This window comes from Prionailurus bengalensis, chromosome A1 (assembly GCF_016509475.1).
Source record: "Prionailurus bengalensis isolate Pbe53 chromosome A1, Fcat_Pben_1.1_paternal_pri, whole genome shotgun sequence".
Taxonomy (NCBI): domain Eukaryota; kingdom Metazoa; phylum Chordata; class Mammalia; order Carnivora; family Felidae; genus Prionailurus; species Prionailurus bengalensis.
Genome location: NC_057343.1, coordinates 191,444,883 through 191,465,451, shown reverse-complemented (window position 1 = coordinate 191,465,451; position 20,569 = coordinate 191,444,883). Strand labels below are relative to the sequence as shown.

Here is a 20,569-nt window from a genome sequence, read left to right as displayed (position 1 = left end):
AGTATATGAGCCTAAATTTTAAACGTACTAAGTCAAGTAAATTATATAGAGTCTATCATAAAACTGCCTTCCAAGTGACATAGATTGTCATACAAATCAGCCCTTAAAGTATATCAGTAATTTCCCAATAATTTCAGTCTGTAGAAATTGTCGGTATGACCTTGTGTTTGGTGTGGTTGTCACTAGCTGCATGACGCCCCTGTCCGAGCCATGATTTGACCTCAAGGAAATCCATCATTCTCTTGCGACGCTTTTTCCATTAAGTCATATCCTTGAGACGTGGGACCCAGTGCATTGCTCCATCCAGCTGAGACATCTCAGCTGGGCCCATCCATTGGTGGCAGCGTCCAGCCTGGCCTGCCCAGAGGAGTCTGCATCAGCCCCACTGACGGCCCCACCAGCAGTGCTACTGGCTTTGCTGTGGCTGTCCCCGCTCCCATGGCTGCCCCCACTCCCGTGGCTGCCCCCGCTCCCGTGGCTGCCCCCGCTCCCGTGGCTGCCCCCACTCCCGTGGCTGCCCCCACTCCCGTGGCTGCCCCCGCTCTCGTGGCTGCATGGCACCGCCCCCCAGCTACACAACATTATTGACCCACCAGTCCAGAAGAATTTTTTGTTATTTTGAAAATTGGTACACGCAGTAGAATATCATCTTGTATTTCACTTCCCTTAGGTTCCTCCTCTGATGAATGGGGGTGATTGTACCTGCCTTACATGGTGTAGGAGGCTGATCATGGCCCCCAAAGATGTCAGGTCCTAATCCTGCCACCTGGAAATATCACTGTATTTGAAAACAGGGCTTTGTGGATGTGATTAAATGAAGGACCATGAGATGGAAGATTATCCTAGAGTATCAGGATGGGTCTGAAATGCTATCACAAGTGTCCTTATAAGAGGGAGGCAGAGGGAGGTTACACACAAACGGAGGAGGAGCCCACACCTCAAGAGACAACGGAGGAGGCCACAACCCTTGGAATGCTGGAAGGCACCAAAAGCTGGAAGAGGCGAGGGATGGGTCCTCCCCCAGCCTCTGGAGGTGGTGAGGCCCTGCCAACACCTTGATCTTAGCTCCATCATTCTGATTTTGGATTATGGCTTTCAGAACTGTTAAGATAATTTATTTCTCTTTTTTACCAGATTTGTGGTAATTTGTTATAGCCGCCACAGAAAGCTAACATACCTGGGTATATTTTATATATGAAGGAATTATTCATAAGCTGAGGAACATTACACACTTAGGTGTCATCACATTGGTATAGGTTATTTAAAAAGTGATGACTTTGGTTTTTTCCAAAAATCTTAGCATCTCTAAGTGTACATAGCATTGGTATGGTATTGCCAGAGAGTTCCATTCCTGTTCTCCCTCTTGCCTTTATTCACGAGACAAGAAAGGGAGGAGCACTGATTCCTGAGGGAGGCCTCTACAAAAACCATCTTGTTTTTTTCAACCTCTGAGCTAAGAAGCCCAGGAAAGAAGCCAGACACTGGAGACCCAGCCTGCCTGCGGCTCACTACACATCAGGAAGAGACAGAAATGTCAGCCCTTCCTACCGATGGACTTGAACCTTTAACTCAGGACTCTATCAGTCCTTTAACACATCTTAGCCTGTGGGCTCTCAAGGAGGCTCTCAACAAGGAGGGTGTTGCTGTTATCTCCCCAGTCTTCCTTGCCCTGCGGGGATTTCAGAGAGTTGAGCTGAGCTCTCCACCTGAATTAGGAAGTCATGTTTGTGTCCCTGGACTGATGGGATTCAGATTGCTCAAGGAACATTAGAGAAATTATAACTAAAACGGGAAAATTAGAAACGGTTTTAACTCCTCTTGGGATCTCCGAAAACAGAGATTGTGATTCCAGAAAGCAGAGATGCAGATTGCTTGCAAATTCAGTTTGCCAAATAAGTAGTCCTCAGTGATTGGAGTGGCTGGCCATGTTTACTGTCCGTGAGAGGTAGTCGCCTTATACAACACTTAAAAATGGTGAAAATGGTAGCTTTTAGGTTATGTATACATCTTACAGGGTTTTTTTTTAAAGCCCATATTAATAATATTACAGGGCCCCAGCATCTGCCAGATCAAACTCACCTTATTTTCTGTCTTCCTTAAAATACTGTCTTGCCTTCAAGAAAAAAAAAATGCACATCTGTGTCACGTATTAAAAATATGGTTCTAATTTCTAAATCAGGATTGTTTACTTCTTGAGATCTCATAAAGTTAGCTATTTTGTGCAGTATGCATTTAAACCAGTGAGGCATCCTAAATAGGATACATAATTAGTTTCTAAGGCAGGCAGCCTGGTAGTTACCTGAGTCAGCAGGATTGGTTCCGTGTAAGAGGTATGTAGCAAGTTTCCAATGTCTCAGGTCATGTTGCCTTCCTGTTTTTCTTTGCTAAACCTCAGAAAATGGCCAGGCTCCCATATTCCCACATTTTCTCAATAGGGCCCAGCCTCCTATTGAGCCAGCAGGTCAGATGGGTGCCCTCCGGGGGTGTGTGTGTGTGCATGTACTTTGCAGCATGCGTGTGTGTGTGTGTGTGTATTTCCTCCTGCATGGGTGTGGTGTATTTTGGGGGTGGGGGGGAGTGAGGGGAGCTGACTCACTTATTCACTTAAGAGGACTTGAATTCTGCTCATTTCATGCTGATCCTTCCTGAGCTTGGGCCATCAACCGAGGCCTAAATTTGTGGTCTAGACCAGAATCCAAGACTGGTGTGGGAAGGTCAACAAGAGGCCTCTTGTGTGCACTGAGTGGGTCTGTAGGGGAATTCTTTACACCCCTGTGTGTGGTAGAAACAATTCCAGAGTTATTCTTCTTCTCCACCTAGAACTGGAGAGGCTGCTGAATAGTTTCTATCTCCCTGAATATGTTTTTATTTGCACTTGCTATGAGTGCTAAGGGCACTTGGTGCTTGGGTGGGAGGGAGGGTCGAGAATGCTAAGGAGGAATGCCTAGGAAGACAGCACTGCAGCTAGGAGCTCAGAAGGAGTGCCCCTGTCCACCCCTGGCTCAGGCAGGGCTCCCTTCTAGCCACACTGTGTTTCGCAGCCTCCACCAGGACACTTGGAGCCATGAGGGCCTCTACCCAGCACGGTCTGTTGCTGGACAGCTCCTGTTTTTATAGTGTTGTAAATATTGAGCAAAATCTGCATGTTTGGTGTGTCGGCTAGTCCCAGCTATGACCTCATGTGGGATATACAGTGTGTCGTGTAAAATCTCACCCCGTTGGGTGACCTCCCCTCTCCACGTTCCAAGAATCATGACTGCAACCAAGGCTGCTGGGGGACATTTGGCCAAGAAGTTGTATTTTCTTAGTCTTTACCTACCAGATTCTCAAACAAAGCAATATTAATGGTGGTTATCATGGTGAGTGCTTCCAATGTGCCAAGCACTATGCATCGCGCCTTATATATGTTGCCTCATTTAAACTTCCAACAACCCTATTGGAGTTCTTGGCCTAGAGAGTATGAGTCATTTGCTCAGAATCATCTAGCTAGTAAATTTGTGGACCTAGGATTTAAATTCAGTCACCACACCACCCCCCACACATCCCCCCCCCCAAAATTCCATCCTCTAGAATCAGACAAAACAGGAAGAAAAAGTCAGAGAATCAGACAGGGAAAAAAAAAATAGTTTATTGCTTTTGTACCCATCAGGGATATCCATTTGAAAGCTCCCTGCTGCTCAGAAATTCCTTTCATGAGATATTTGTAAAAGGGATGAAGGTGAGCTTCACCGGGTTCAGAGGAGAGGTCCTGAGTGCCTGGTGTGGGTGGGGAGATGAGAAGGTGGTTCTAGAAGTCAGTAAGCTCTGTCACATGTCCCCAGCACAGCCAGGTCATCAGTCCCTTGTTCCTGTGCAGTCTTGAGCTGCAGCCCTTTTCAGGAGAAAATTCAAATCATGGTTTTGTTTTTTAATCTTTGAAAACAAATGTTGGCAAGTAAATCAGCCCAGTGGGTTTTTTAAATTTACATTTATATTGAGTTATAACCATATTGAGTTAAGATGCAGTCTTAATCAGTTCAGGCTGCTACAACAATACCATAGACTGGTTGGTGTACACACTTATTTATTGCCTAGAGGCTGGGAAGTCTGAGACCATGGTATTGGCAGATCAGTTGTCTAGCACAGACCCACTTGCTGGTTTGCAAATAGACTTCTCCTCACTGTATTCCACATGATGGAGAAGGAAGGAAGGAAGGAAGGAAGGAAGGAAGGAAGGAAGGAAGGAAGAAGAGGAGGAGGGATGGAGGGGGAAGGGAAGAAAGAAAGAAAAGAAAGAAAGAAAGAAAGAAAGAAAGAAAGAAAGAAAGAAAGAAAGAAAGAAAGAAAAGAAAGAAAGAAAGAAAAGGAAGAAAGAAAGAGGAAGAGAGAGAGGGTGGGAGGAAGGGAGGAAGAGAGAGAGAGAAAGGAAGAAAAGAAAAGAAAACAAGCTCTCTCATTTGTCTTCTTACAAGAGCATTAATCCCATTCATGAGGATTCCACCCTCATGACTTTACCTCCCAAAGGTCCCACCATCACAACAGGAGGTAGGATTTCATATGAATTTTGAGGGGATACAACCATTCAGTCCATAACATCCACAGACCATAAGTGTACATACAGTTTCATGAGTTTTCACAAATGTATACATCTGTGTAGTCAGCAACCCAAGCAGCATGTAGGGCATTTCCATCATCTGGGTGATTCTCTCCTGCCCCTTTCTCATCAATCTCCCTCCTCAATAGAGGTCAGCCATGGTTTGTTTGGTGTTTGCTGGATACTCCTCATCCCTAGGCTGGAAACAAGAGAATACAGAATAGGACTTTGATAACAGGGCCAGAGCTAAGATGCACTCACTCAGGAGAATGAATGCCTCCCTCACCTCACCCTGTCCCAGCCCTGTTGTACAGAGTGGCCTGTTACAGTCACTAAAATAGTTTTTACTTTCATACACAGAAAATTATATGGCCCAACCTGGTTCTGTGGTTGACTGAATCAAACTCAACTCTCAACCATTCATACGAATACTTCCAGTGTTTATTGATCATTGACTTTGGTGAACATCATGCTTTCCAATCAATTATATTTCCCTCCCTACATAAACCATTCCTGCCTCATAACATTTAGAAATCTCTAGTAGCTACATAAAAGATATCCCTCCCTCAGGTTCCAGTAGAATTTGTGACAGCACATCCATGCTGGGTGCAGAGTGCTGCTCCTTCTCACGTTCCAAGCCTCACCGTACGTCGGCATTACCTTACCGAACGAGCTATTGTATTAGTCATCCTGCTGGATGCGGGGGTGTTCTCATTCCTCACGAATTCTTATTATCAGTGGGTACTCTAATGGTGTTCTTCATGTATCTTTGTTATTAGAGAGTACTGTAATTGTGATGCTTGTTGTGTGAAGTTTGGAATTCATTTATGGAAGAACATACTTACTGTAGAGCCTGGGCTGAACATAATTAAATCTTCCTTCAGTGGCTCCAAAGGGAGTTGAGAATCTCGCAGCCCTCCAGAAGCATCACTACAGTTCCTATTTAATTCATGTAGAATTTCTAATTAGCTAACTAATGTTGAATTTCTGCTAATAAAATATCAGATGTGGTCTTTACATAATTGCATGTTCCATGGGTATTAGATTTTTACAATTCCAGGTAGGAGACTACACTCAGAACTAAGCTTTGAAGTGATGTCTTTTCTAAAAAACTGGGTATGGTTTCTAATAGAACTCAGCCCCTCCAAAGTCCATGATAATATATGCAGGTGAAGGACATGGGCTTTGGAATCAGATCTATCTGGATTCGAGTCACAGCTCAGTTACCTCAGGACCGTGTGACCTTGAGCAAGCTCCTTATCCTCTTGAACCTCAGTCCCGTCATCTGTGAAACGGGGCTACGAACTGTATGTTTGTTGTGAAGGTTAATCAAGAATGCACATGGAGGGCTTCACAAAGCCTGGCATGAGGCGTACCACAGGTCGCGGCATTTCAAGAACAAAGTCAACAATAACTCTGCAGTCTCACCAACCAAGTGAGACCAATTGGAAGCCCTATATATATTTGGTCACACATTCCCAGACAGAAAGAGATCTTAAACAAATTGCACTAATTCAGTGAAGGTGTCTCTTGGAGTCCAGAGGGCGGAGGCAGCCAGTCAGTGGCCAGGACTCTGGGCCCCCCACCCAGCAGCCAAACAGAGCGACTCTGTGTTGGTCTGTTTCACACACTGGCCCCCGTGACACTTTTCATTTGGACTGCCACTTGAAAAGTTATGAAACCACTGATTTAATCCAACACTCTAATTTTGTAGATGAAGAAACTGAGGTTCCAAAAAGGGTAGGTGATCCCCATGCATTCAACACAGGTGTCCTGACCCCCGGATTGTCTGTTCCCGAGACCCCACTCCATTATAAATGGAGACAACAAAGAGTAGAAAACAACGGGAAGATGCTACTGAGTTTCCACACAGTTCTTCCAGCCAGTTTCTAGGACCAGAAATATCCCTAGAAAAACAAAACCATCTGTTGTACCCCCACCCCATGGCTGTTTGTCAGAGTCCTTCCTGGTTTGTGAGTGGCAGGAGCGTCTGTAAAAAAAGGTTCTCGCCTGAAAGCCGTTTCTCCACTTCTGCTGGGGAACCACTGCTCACCTAGTGGCCTTCATGCCACCCTGTGGTCTCTCCGTGACCATCTTCTTGCAGACATATTCACAGGGGTCCTCAGTGAGAGATCACAGATGATGTCAGGTCTTCATCCCTTTCAGCAGCAAAACATCTCTCTCCAGGACTCATGCCAGCATCTTTTATTTCCTAGCCTCTTACTCTGCCACATCCTCTGTTTTCCAGCCTCTCAACATTGCCTACAGCCACATCTACAGCTCCTACAGGAACTTCGTCGGGCCCCCCCATTTCAAGACCATCTGTAGACTCCTGGGTTACCAGGGCATCGCCGTGGTCATGGAGGAACTGCTGAAGATCGTCAAGAGTTTGGTAAGGAGGGGCCTCCATGAGTCCTGGTACACGCCTTCAGCTCTGTCTGTAGGAATCACCCCGGGGAATCCTGTGCCCTTATCCCTGGGTTCCTCTTACGTAGCACTCTGTAACATTTCTGTGTACCTTCTGATGCCATGGCTTTCCCTCTCACTTTCTGACCCAGAGCTTACTCACTGTACTTGATAAATGAACTCAGCAATCCGGATGTTGACCTTTAGGGCCTACTAATTACTGCTCACACTCTCCGACTATGCAGTGTTTTTGAACTTGAGCGTGAAAACTCCATGGCACATGTGCTGCCATTTTCCCCTCCTGTGCTCACGGCACACATCTCTAATCAATCACCACGCTTCTTCCCCTTGGGATTTCTTGCTAAACGCAACACTGCACTAGCCTCAAGGGAATTCTGTATCCGATTTCAAGTGTGATCATCCAAAGCTCCATTTACTTTCCCATGACACTCCGAAGTAAAGCTGAAACACTTAAACAAGATTTTCCTGAAATTTTGAGATGACAAGAGAGAAGTAGCTAAAGTAATGAGTAGCCACGCTAGAAATAGGAAGCAGGATTTGCCTGCTCACCGCTCCTCTGCTAACAGCTGTGTAGAGCCACAAGTTGTTACAGATTGTGACGCTAAATCCAGAGTCAAAGAGGAAAATATAATGGGTTAAAGATGTCTGCCTTGGACATAGGAGGGATAAATGTGCAATGTATTTTCTGTGTTTAAATTAGCTAATGTGTCTGTCTCTACAGCTCACTGGCCCATAACATTTTAGCGCTTAATCTGGATCTCATATAAGCACCTCAATCCCAGGAAAGGCCCATACTTTGAAATTGCCCTCCTGGAAGTGTATATTCCCAAGGGACTAATGAGACAGCTCCCTTTTCTGTCTCATAAAGGCCTATTTTTTGTTATTAAAGAGAATAGGGCTGTGCCCCCACATTTAGGAGAGAACCTACTCCCTCCTCTCAGGGAGCAGTGCCTTACTGGCCTAGGCAGCTCCAACTGCTATAACAAAATAACACAGACCGGGTGGCTTAAACAACAAATGTTGATTTTTCACAGTTCTGGAGGCTGGAAGTCCAAGGTCAGGGTGCCAACAGGGGCGGGTTCTAGCGAGGACCCTCCTCCTAGTGTTCAGATGCCTGCCTTCTCATTGTGTCCCTACATGACAGAGAGCAAGCTCACCTGTCTCTTGTCTCTTCTTATAAGGGCACTAATCCCATCATGAAGCTCCACTCCCAAGACTTCATTACCTCCCAAAGGCCCCAATGCCACACGCCATCACACTGGGGGATGGAGTTTCAATATATGAACTTTGGGGAGACACATTCAGTCCATAGCACTTACCCACAGGCCACAACAGAACCCTGTGCACCTCCGGAGCCCAGCATTTAGTCCAGAGTTACACATAGACAGCAGTGATGGATTATTCACTCATTTTGCCCTCTTTTGTCAGCTCCAAGGAACCATTCTCCAGTACGTGAAGACACTGATCGAGGTGATGCCTAAGATATGCCGCTTGCCCCGACACGAGTATGGCTCCCCAGGTTGGTGATGGGGAGCCAGGGGCAGGAGGTAGTGATAGGAGAGTAATCCAGGCCCACCCTGTGGTGGTCAGGGGCCCTGGCCATCTACCTGGAAAGGTTTGCTTCTCTAACAGGCCCACAAGCTGGCCCAGCACTGGGTTAGCATCCTACCTCCTCCATTAGCTAGATAGCCTTGAAGCATCTATAATCCCTCTGGGCAGTAGCATCATCTTCCCCAGTGAAGGTAAAGGATGCCTATTGGGCCTGCCTCCACAGGACTGCTGGGGAGCTAGGGAGGACAGCAGCTGTAGAGCATTTACAGCCTACTTGTAAAGGTCTTTTCTAACTCAGCACCTCCAGGATCCCTTCCTCCATTTGCCCATTGGAGGACGCAGGTGCTGCAGGTGGTGATACAAGTGACATTTCTAAGGTGAGTCAGGAAACAGGAATTTTGCCAGTCTGCCTCTGAGCAGAGAAATCATTCTTTCCTTCCCTAATAGTGAATGGCACAGGGACTGAATCTGGGGAATGGGAATCGGGAAAGGTGGAGACTGTGAGTTTGGCACCTGGTGTTTTTTCCTAAAAACCAAGCTGTCAGGTGCTGAGTGTGTGTGAGTCAGAGTAGAAAAGGGCTTGGGGACACCTACATGGCTCAGTCGGTTAAGTGTCTGATTCTTCATTTCGGCTCAGGTCATGATCTCATGGTTCTTGAGTTCGAGCCCCACGTTGGGCTCTGCTCTGACAGTGTAGAGTCAGCTTGAGATTTCCTCTCTCTCTCTCTCTCAAAAAATAAATAAACCGAAAGAAAGAAAGAAAGAAAGAAAGAAAGAAAGAAAGAAAGAAAGAAAGAAAGAAAGAAAGAAAGAGAAAAGGAAAGGAAAAGAAAAGAAAAGAAAAGAAAAGAAAAGAAAAGAAAAGAAAGAAAAGGGCTTGCCCTCAGAAGCTCTGGTTTTCAATCATAGGTGCCCCACTTACTAGCTGTGTGACTATGGGCCTGCCACTTACCCTCTCTGACCATAATCTAAAAATAAAAGTAATAGTGCCCTTCATGGTATTGTTGTATTAAATGAGATGTTGTAGATAAAGTGCTTAGCACAATACCTTGCCCTTATAAATAAGTGTTAATTCCTGTTATTAAGAATTCAGACAACTTTTTGGAGGGACTGGGAGAGATTCAGGGATGCTGTATTTGCGTATGTTTGTTTTGTTCCAAAAAAGATTTGAGCCAGCCTCCTGAGTTTTCTTTAGTACTGAGCCCTGAAAGAAGTCTCACCCCTGGCCCACATGTAGAGAGGTAGGGGTTTGGTTTTTCGCCGTCCCACTCGGGTCTGGGCTGTTGCTCTGTTGGCCCTTCCCATCATCCTGCCTGAGCAGGGTCAGTTTCCCACTAACTGTCTGCCTTCATTCCCCAGGGATCCTGGAGTTCTTCCACCACCAGCTGAAGGACATCATTGAGTATGCAGAGCTCAAAACAGATGTGTTCCAGAGCCTGAGGGAGGTGGGCAATGCCATCCTGTTCTGCCTGCTCATAGAGCAAGCTCTGGTGAGTCCTGAGCCCAAAGAAATTGGAGCGTCTCCAGGCTGGAAGGGACCCCCAGCCCAGCCAGAGACTCGAGGCCCCCCAGGGTATCCTGCTCAGCAGGCCCTGCAGCACAGACTCATGTTGTCCCGTGCGGGGTATGTGCTACAAATCTGTTCCTCTCTCAGGCAGCTCCGACCATTTGAACCCTGGGAGGAACACAGGCCCTGGAGTTAGACAGACCTGGGTTCCTGTCCCAGCGCCACCTTCACTAGCCGCAGGATCCCAGCAATTCATCCGAGGCTTAGTTTTCCATCTACTCATTAAACAAATAACAACTGCTTGGCCGCCACAGGCCAGGCACTGCACTGGGGGGTGGAGTCATCGTCAGCCCCTGCCCTGTGTCCTGGACAGTGGCGGGGAGACTCACACTGAGCCATGTATTCACACAGAAATGCTGTGCATACATTGCAGCAATGCTCGGAGGGAGGAGTGCAGGGTTTTGTGGGAACACAAAACAGAACCTGGTGTGGTCTTGGGGAGAGAGGGAGGATTTCCCTTAGGGGGTGACCAGGAGAATGGTCAGGAATTGGCCTGCTGAAGAACCAGGAATTGTGGTCCAGGCTGAGGGGAGAGCACATAGTGCTCTCTTCCTTTGGTGTGATGGGAGACGGCCACGCTAACCCGCAGGGTAGTTTAGAGGCTGAGAGGAGACAAAACGTGCAAAATGCACACAGTAAGAACTAAATAACTGGTGGTAGTTAGCAGGATGAGCATAGGCTCGCCTCCCCATACTTCCCACTTCCCAGGGCCACACAGACCCAGGGCACCTTTTAGCTGCCTGACCATTCGGCAGTCCCCACTGGCCCTTGTGACTTGGTCACAGAGGCTGCCTGCCTCCTTCCCATCCTCGCCAACACTCGGTGCTACCTGCTCCTCTGTGTGTGGGGTCCACAGCCCTCCAGCCACAGGGCCACTGATGCAGTGGAGTAGTGGAAGGAAAGGGAGAGGGGTGTCGCTCTGAGGATGCATCGTCTCAGCCTGGGAAGATCTCTCAGCCTCTGTGCACTCATACAGCACAGGGGTATGGAGAGCCCGTTCATTGCTGACTGCAGTTCTAGGTTGTGGGTGAATAGCCTTCATTAAGAGAGGCAGATTATGACCATCCAAAGATTGTGAAGGCAGAGGGTGGTACATGCTGTGAGGGCATAAAAGGGAAACCGGGATAGAGCGCGATGGTGGTCGGGAGGAATATGCTGATTTCAGAGAGGGTAGAGCTTGATATTTGTAAGAAAGAAAAAAACCTGGAATGAGCTGGAATGGAGGGGCACAGGGGACAAGATAGGAGCAGAGGAGGGAGGAACAGGTGGCAGTCCTGGGTAGGAATTCGTTGAAGTGTTGTGAAATGGAGAGTGAGGCAGAGGGTCTGATTTACTCTTGGGAAAGGCCCTTTGGGCCTTGGGAGAAGAACCAGCCATAAACATGCTGCAGCTGTTTGCAGCTACCCAGCTCAGGGTTCGTCCTGGAGGCAGAAGCACATGGAGAGGGGAGGGAAAGGAAGGCACTAGGGAGGAGACATAACAGGGGTAGAGTGAGATGAAAAGCTCGGAATAAGAACCCTAGTGATCCCTGCCTCTAACAGTCTCGTGTGACCCAGAGCGAGCCAGTTCACTCCACGTCTGAGGTCCCCACCTCTACAACGAGGACGTGTCCTATCTGTTCTCTCAGACCCTTCCCCGCGGAGAGGCTCAGAAACGCACATGGTTTTGCTCTCCCTCCATAAGGAGTAATTGCCTCTCTGTTCCCCTTTAAATAGACTCTTGAGACAGCTAAGTGTTCCTCTTTATGGTAACAGGTTTTGAACACGGTTCAGTGGCCTGTGTTGCCATGGCAACTTAGCCTTCAGAAGTCACAGGGATGAGTAGGAAACACAGTTCTGTTCAAGGCTTCAGGAAGATGAGGAGAGGCTCCAGGGGCACCAGCAGGGGTGGAGGTGGGGAGGGCTGGCCCCTGAAGCCTCAGGCCTACGTGTCTCCTGTTAGCACCTTCTTTCATGAGGAGTTGTGACCCGAGAGCACCAATTAAGTTTCCCCTAAGAAGCAGACTATTGACAGGACTATAAGGACAGGGAAAATTTTTCTCAGGCAGCCGTGCCAAGGTGGTCACTTGCATATATCACTGAAGACAAGAGGATACTCAGGATAAAAGACCTTCAGAGCTGAGAGAGACCTTAACAGTATATGTCCCTACTCTATTCATGAGGGGGGAAGTGGGGAACCAGAGAGGGGAGCTGGTCTCCTGAGGTCTCATGGCACATCAGCAGCAGAGGTGAAAGAAGGAAAGCACAGGTTTCCAGCACCGACTCCAGTCCTGGCGGAGGCCAACAGAGCAAGAATCAGGTCCCCCACAAACCTCTGTGCTACGCTTTCTACTTAGACAACTGGGGGAATCCCCAGGCCAACATAGTACTTTCTGAGATTAGAATGAGGCATGAGCTTTCTGGAGCCTTTGTGTTTACAGAACTGAAATAAAATAAATATTTAAATGACATATCAATTGTTCTAATTAAAGAACAATTAGCAAAAAAAGAAAGGGAGGGAAGGTGGAAGGGAGGGCCCTTAATGGCCATCCACAGAGGACCTTCTCTTCTTGTGGAGGACTCTGAAGAGTTACAAAGAATAAGGTGTATGTACCCACATAGAAAATGTTGAAAGACACAATGCTGAATGAGAAAAAGCAAGTCCCAGCACAAGACACATATTATGATGCCATATATATAAAATAAACAAAAAAGAGGGTGGTGCCTGGGTGGCTCAGTCAGTTAAGCTTCTGCCTCTTGACTTCAGCTCAGGTCTTGATTTCAGGGTTGTAAGTTCAAGCCCTGCATTGGCTTAAAAAAAATTAAAATAAACAAAAAAATAAAACCCACAAAATATAGTGCATTGAAAAAAAAATCTAGGGAAAAAAAGCATATCAGATAGTTCAGCTATTTTCTCCATGTATCAGGGAGTAAACTAGGATTAGGGGTCAACAGGGACTTTAATTTTATCTGGAAGGTCTGATGTTTTGCAAGGAAAGTATTTTCAAGTATTACTATTGAACTAAAAATTAATTTAAAGAATACAAATAGTACCTAATAGTTGTAGGTTAATAATAACAGAAAAACTGGAAGAATATTGAAAAATACAAAGTAGGAAGTCTTTTGCTTGTTTATCTTGTGTTGTCTTTTTCTGATAGATTTGTAGTTTCTGGTTGTGGGTTCCATGTTGAAATATATGCTGCAAATACCTTCTTTCATTCTGTGGCTTGTGTTTTTGTTTCTAACAGGTTATTAATATATCATTAATGTGTAGGAAGAGGGGATATAAGTTGAAAAGATTAATTATTTGTCTAAAGGTATACCTTTTCTCTTTAAGTTAGGTGCTTATAAATATTTCTCCAAATTCAGGGTGCAATATTAGTATGGAAACCCCTACACCTGTGGAGCAGGTTGCTTGCTTGGTGTTTTTAATTAAGGTCTAACATACATGGAGTAACATACAGAATATGCAGAATTCTCACCATATAGACAAAGTGAATCATCCATGTTACTGTGGGTGGGCATTTGGGTTGTTTACAGCATGATGCTGTAACAAATGAAGACACCATGAACGTTCTTGCACATTTCTGTTGGTGGATCTGTGCTCTCATTTTTATTAGGTAAATTTACTAGTAGTAGAGTAGCTAGGTCAACGTGTAGATCAATGTTTAGTTTCAGGAGCTACTGCCAAACTGTTTTACAAAGTGGTTGTGAGAGTTTATTCACTCATTCAGCAGTGTAGGAGAGTTTTAATTTCTTGACATCCTCAGGAACATGTGGAGTTGTCTTGTCTTTTCAATGAAAGCCGTTCCATCATGGTATCTCATGATGGTTTTGATCTCCCTGCTGACCACTGATGCTGGGCCTCTTTCCATAAGGTCGAGCCATTTGGACAGCCTTTTTTGCAAAAGGCGGTTCAATATTTTTGCCTGTTTTTAAATTAAGCCCTCTTTTCCATATTTATTTGTACTTATTATTGATATATTGTAGATCCATAAATGGCAAATATATTTCTTTGGCTTGTCTTTTGGTAAACAGAAGTTCTTAAGGCTTGGTGTATTTACCATTTCTTCCCCCATGTGGTTGGTGCTTTTGTGACTTGTCTTAAAAAATCTTTCCTACTCTACAGTCATGAAGATGTATTATCTTCTAAAAGTTTAGAGTTCTAGCCTTTTGAGGCTTAACAGACCATTAAGTCTGTTGTTCACTTGGAGTTGATGTGTGTGTTTAGTGGGAGGTAGAAATCCATTTTCATTTCTTCCCGATTATCCCAGCAGCAGTGACTGAAAAGACCTTCTTCTCCCTGCTCTGCAATGGCAATGCCACATGCGTCATTGATCAAGTGCCCACAAAGGGTCTAGTGGTGGCAGGCTCTGAAATATTTGTTGAGTCTACCCTGAAATGAATCGGCATTCGTTAGGCATCTATTTATAAGTCCTGTTATTTTTTTTTTCATTTTTTAAATGTTTATTTATTTTTGAGAGACAGAGAAAGACAGAATGCGAGCAGGGGAGGGGCAGAGAAAGAGGGAGACACAGACTCCAAAGCAGACTACAGGCTCTGAGCTGTCAGCACAGAGCCTGATGCAGGGCTCGAACTGACAAACCGTGAGATCATGACCTGAGCTGAAGTCAGACGCTCACCTGACTGAGCCACCCAGGCACCCCAGTCCTGTTATGTTTTTAAAGGAAATTCTGTTAGTATCTCCTACCTAGTATCTAGTAACTAGTGTCACCTACCCTGGGAAATCAGAAGATTGTCATTAAGGAAATATTCCATAGTCACCAAGTTTTTTCTCAAATTTTGTATGGTGTTTGAGCCATCAGCCCATTGTTCATTATGCTGACACACACCAGAAGAGGGCCCTGTTTGTTCATGTGAAAGAGGGAAAGCCTGGTCCCTGGGAAGAAGACAGCCTGTCTGTCTGCCTCTCTGCCTTTTATGGCAGGACCTCCCATCGTCTGGGACTTAAGAGTATTCCCTGCCTTGAGCTCTGTTTATTTCTTCTTTCCTCCTTATAGTCAGAGTGGACCACAGTCAGAGTCTGGGCAGTCATTGCTCCTCTTACAGGAGGCCTTGGGCCCAAACTCATAGAACTGGGTGCCATGCAGGGTGGGTTTCACAATCTCAGCACCACTGGGATTACCCTTTGTTGTAGGGGCCCGTCCTATGCATTGTAGGGTGTTGAGCGGCACCTCTGGGCTCTAGCCTGCCTCTAGATGCTAGTAAGACCCTTCCCAGTTGTGACAACCAAAAAGGTCTCCAGATACTGCCTCATATTCCTTGAGAGGACAAAACCTCCCCCTATTGAGAAACACTGATCTAGTGCAATCCCACATTTTGCAGATAGGAAGCCAAGGCCCCAAGAGGGAGATGACTTTCCCAGGGTTAAACTAGTGCAGGAGCTGGGGTGAGAACCCAGGATCCTTACAGTTAGCACGCTCAGGGACAGAGGACTGCTCTACAAAGCCTCACAGATGATGCTGTTGGCTTTGGTTTGGGTTTTAGTTCCAACTCCACGTCTGATCCCTCTGTCTCCTGCTTCCACTTTATAGTCCTTTCTCTTTAATTTTGTTTTTCTTATTGCATAACTTAAATAAATTCATTGCCAGAAAACCCAGAGAAGCAGAAAGAAGAAAACAAAAACCACATTGCTGCACGAAGAGAGCCACTGTTCATGTTCTGAAGGATATCCTTGCAGATGTTTGTATGTTCCAGCATATCAATATTAATTTTTTTCATTGTTTTTTTTTACTTTGTTTAGTTATAAAAGTCATGCTCACCAAGCTGAGAAGAGTGGTGACCCGCATGGAGTGTGGTGGGGCAGGCGATCTTCCACTTTTTACTTTACGTTCTAAATTATTGTACAAATTTAGTGCACTAAACACTTTTTGGTTTTTTTGCCCCCCCCCCCCCCCCCCGGAGAGGAGGTCCTCACACACTTAGCAGATGTACACAATCCTGATACATGAGAAGTAAAAAAGCAAATGCCTGCCCTTCACTGTCCATCTTAGACCTTGGCTCCATATCCCCACCTGTTCTTGATCCAGAGTTCTTTTTGCCATCGCCCTAACTAACGACCCCTCTGGCTACTCAGGAGTCACGATCTGTCCCTACATCCAGGCACCACTGAGCAGCACTCCTTGGCCCTTCTGCAAGCAGCATGTCCTCCAACCCAGACCCAGAACTCAGTGGTGTTCCAGATTGAAAATGAGTCAAGCTTTGTGGAAAGAGGGCACCTCGACTCCCAATAGTACCTCTACATGCTTTCTGGTTTTTAAGTATTTTTACATCCTTTCAGACACATCCCAGTCTGGAAACCAAACCTGCTACCCTCATCAATATATGAGGTACGCAGCAAACATGTTCTGACTGCTGAGAGTCAGGGAGTCTGCAGACCTGACTGAGAGCCCCCCATTGGCCAGGCAGTCAGTGTGTGGGACTCCAAGATCATTGGACACAATCCCTTCCCTGATGACACTGTTCACAGTCAATACCCTCAGTCTGCAGCGGAGGAGTGTTAGCCCTTCAGGGGGTAGGCAGAATGATCGCATAGCTTTTAACTATTTACTTACTCAAAAAATGAGAAAGGAACTAAGCCCTCCTGTTTATTAACATAGTGTTCCAGAGTTGATCACATAAATACATGTCAGTGGAGATGTTTGCTCAAAATTATACAAATGGAAGCTTATGGTCCAAAAGGTTTGGAGACCACCAGCCAAGATCCACAACAACAGAGTGAAAAGGGGTATAAAATAATGGAATCAGAGAGGAGGGGATGACAGGACAGATTTCCTGGTTGAGGGTCATTTTTGTATCCTCAGCACATCAATACAGGCCTATCAACTATGTCCTATATGATGAGGGGAGGGACATATCAGCTCAGTTCTAGGTGAGGATTAGAAACATACCTGTTTATTCTCTAAAATCTTCCAAGATGATGCCATTCCATTTGAGCGAGAGGCTGCCAGTCACCTTAATCCAAAGCCACCTCAGTCCTGGAAACATGTGGCACTTGTATCATCAGCCTGGGCCAGTAATTGCCCAGAAACCAGAGCCTTGGCTTTTCAGTTCTGCACTGATGACTCTCCCAAGAGGAGACCCCAGTGGATGGAAGGCCTAGATGCTGAGGGTTTGGGAGTCAAAATGCAGTTTGCTTTCCTTGGTGTTATTGGAGGGCAGACACCTGCAGACGTCCAGGAGGTGGTGTAGTGGTCCCAGCCACAGCCGCTCATTGCAGTGGCTCAGAAAACTCCTAAACATCCATGCTGGTACTTCACCCAGCCCCAAGGTGGCCCTGGCTAAAATACCAGGCCAAAAGCTCCACACCTGATTCCAGTGTGCCGCCAGGGTGGAGAGCCCCTGATCTAGAAGGAGTCTTCTTAACTAGTGCTTCCAGAGGCTAGTCACTGATGTGTTGTCACATTTCTTGCTGTATCTACAGACCACTGGTTGTATTGTTTACAAAATATTTTTATTTAAATTAACTTACTTTTTAACTTAAATTTATTTTTAAAGTGGGGCACCTGGGTGGTGCAGCCGGTTAAGCATCTGACTTCAGCTCAGGTCAGGATCTCATGGTTTGTGGGTTCAAGTCCCGCATCGGGCTCTATGCTGAAAGCTCAGAGCCTGGAGCCTGCTTCAGATTCTGTGTCTCCCTCTCTCTCTGCTCCTCCCCCACTCATGCTCTGTCTCTCTCTCCTTCAAAAATAAATAAACATTTAAAAAAGTTTTAATTATTTTAAAAGGAAACTGTATATCACTTCCATTAAACAAAATCATTATCTCTTGCCATCATTGGAAAGCAACCAGAGGGACACCTGGGTGGCTCAATTGGTTAAGCGTCAGACATTTGATTTCAGCTCAGAGAGTGATCTTGAGTTTGCGAGTTCAAGCCCCACATCCGGCTCCGTGCTAACAGCTTGGGATTCTCTCCCTCTCTCTCTGCTCCTCACCCGCTCATGCACATGCTCGCTCTCTCAATCTCTCTCTCTCTCTTGCAAAATAAATAAATAAAGAAAAAAAAAGCAACCAGAATAATAAATTCAATCAAAATACAACGAAGTAATGTAATCCCAGCTGCCATCTGCCCAGACATCTGAGCCCGGGGCCAGCCGTGTTAAAAATGGAGTTTAGCAAATGTTAGAGAGGTTTGAGATATGCTGGATCTAAATGAGAGACTTTCTTACAAAGTTGTCAAAAAGACTGCTAGGGAACTGAGAGGAAAGTAAGTTTCCCTCCGTGACCCACTACTGTTAAATATCACTTCCCTGCCTCTACAATTCCCACCTTTTAGGAAATGCCTGCCTTGGGAGACGTTGATGTGCAGTTGAGGGGAAGGGAAAACTACTTTTTAAGCTAGTTTCTTGGCTATAGATCTTTCCCAGCTGACCAGACATGGTTCTGGTCCGGAATAATAATCATTTTTCCCCCTGACAATTCAGGGGGCAGGGGAAAGAGTTGAGGTGAGACACAGTGATACATAGCATTGTTCAAGCGAGGCTCAGATTGGTGGGGAAGGACCACACACACGTGCAGACCCAGACACGCAGAATCAGATAAGATTACGGATTTATTTAGGCAGGTTTACAAAGAACTCCTGGAAGTGAGGACCCCGAGGCACAAGAGCAGTTGGAATATGTCACAGTTGAACTTTCCACTCTTCACTGGAATCCCAGACGAGAGGCTGGAAGGCTGCCGCTCGTACCTTCTGCACAAAGCTGGGTGTGGGAAGCCTAACCTGCTCCACAGGCCCTGTATCTTTGGGGCTTAACATCAGTATGCAGGAAACACTTCACTAACGGGCTACGTGTGTCCATATAAGGAAATGTTTAGAATGCTGCACTTTCTGGTTAGGCCCTGTAACCACCCTCCCTCCGGCACCCTCCCACCAGAACATCAGAGTGGGGGGTCCTGGGGGTTCTCAGCCTCCAGTTCCCAGCTCATTCTCCACGCTCACTTGACAAAGACAAAAACATAAAATACTAGTGTTAGTGCTACTGCCTTTTGGTCGCCTCAGAACTTCCAATGTTAAGAAAATATTGTTTTGAGGTTGGTTTGATGGTTCCCTTCAGGAGATCAGCTAAAACTGGTACGTAGTTTTTCATCCAGAGATGGAGCCTAAAGGTAGCATCTAATGCTGTTGTATGTGGATCTGATGTGTGTGTATCACATGACCCTAGTTTTTTAAATATGTATCCTGAATCTGTATGGTATCCTTTATTTTTGTGTGGGTGCTTTAAAAAATTTTTTTTCAATGTGTATTTGAGAGACAGTTGAGTAGAGAAGGGGCAGAGAGGGAGGGAGACACAGAATCCGAAGCAGGCTACAGGCTCTGAGCTTTCAGCACAGAGCCTGACACGGGACTCGAACCCACGAACTATGAGGTCATGACCTGAGCCAAAGTCAGACACTTAACCGACTGAACCACCCAGGCGCCTCAAGAATGTTTTTTAATGTAGATGCTTACAATACTGAGGCTACACAGGAGGATAATCTTGGTTTTAGGAGTTGCATGCTGAGGTATTTAAGGCTGAGTAATGCAATGACTTCAACTTGTTTTCAGTGATTCAGTAAAACATAGAGTCACAACAGAAATAGTAAAAGAAAAGGTCATTGTGATTCTACGTCAGGAGTATAAGGATGTGCATTGTTCTTTCAAATATTTTATGTGTTCAGTATTTTTCATAACACAAATTTGAAGAGGGGAAAAGGAAACTTCATTATGGAATCCAGAAAGTTAAGAAGAAATAGGGTCACTAAGCAGACAAGGTCACAGTGTATAAGGAGGAAGACAAGTTATGAGGGTTTTGTTTTTTCCAGCTACTTCTTTGTTAGTTGGTGAGATTTATTTTTGGTAACATATGCTTAGGAGCCACTTCTGACCTCATTTTTTAATTTATAGAGGCATCTTCTAGTGCTGAACACAGCCACGACTCTCATGCTGTCCATCTATTTGATTTCTAAGCAGGAAATATCAGTGTAGAATCATGGAAAGGCAGATGAAGCCAGGAAAGCTGTCCAGTCCAAACTAGAAAAAGATCCCACGGGACTTGTCAGTGGCCCTGAGAGAACTCCCAGAATGCTTCTTTCGACTGCCCTCTTCCTGTGGGCCATGGTGGGGAGATTTTCCCCATGCTTCAGGGTCTTCAGGAAAGAAAACAAGAATGCGTTTTCCCTGTGTGCAATTTAAGAGAAATGTCTCAAACCCAGCTTCTTTGAGGGTCACTGCCTATCCATTCTTGTTAAAGGTGAAATTTACTGGTGGGTAAAGCATTGGGGGATAAAATGACAGCTGATTTTCTATGTAACAGCAGAGGACCTTCAAACAGTTATAAATCAGATCATGCTACTCCCCTGCTTAAAACTGACAGGTGGCTTCTCATTGTACTTCAAGTTCTAACTCCCAGCTGTGACCCACGAGGCCCCAGAAAATTCAGCCATGCCTACTCCTCTAGCGTCATTCATCTTTTA

At 45.7% G+C, this 20,569-nt stretch overlaps 1 protein-coding gene across 6 annotated transcripts in view; it reads left to right on the top strand.

Moving 5' to 3' along the window:
- CYFIP2 (cytoplasmic FMR1 interacting protein 2) overlaps positions 1–20,569 on the top strand; it is a 129,634-nt gene that overhangs the window by 82,938 nt on the left and 26,127 nt on the right. For all 6 annotated transcript variants that reach the window (XM_043597333.1, XM_043597309.1, XM_043597327.1 and 3 more), the window contains 3 exons: positions 6,822–6,965; positions 8,429–8,519; positions 9,911–10,041. In XM_043597333.1, the coding sequence (XP_043453268.1) occupies positions 6,822–6,965; positions 8,429–8,519; positions 9,911–10,041 (366 nt within the window). The remainder of the gene's footprint in view (positions 1–6,821; positions 6,966–8,428; positions 8,520–9,910; positions 10,042–20,569) is intronic.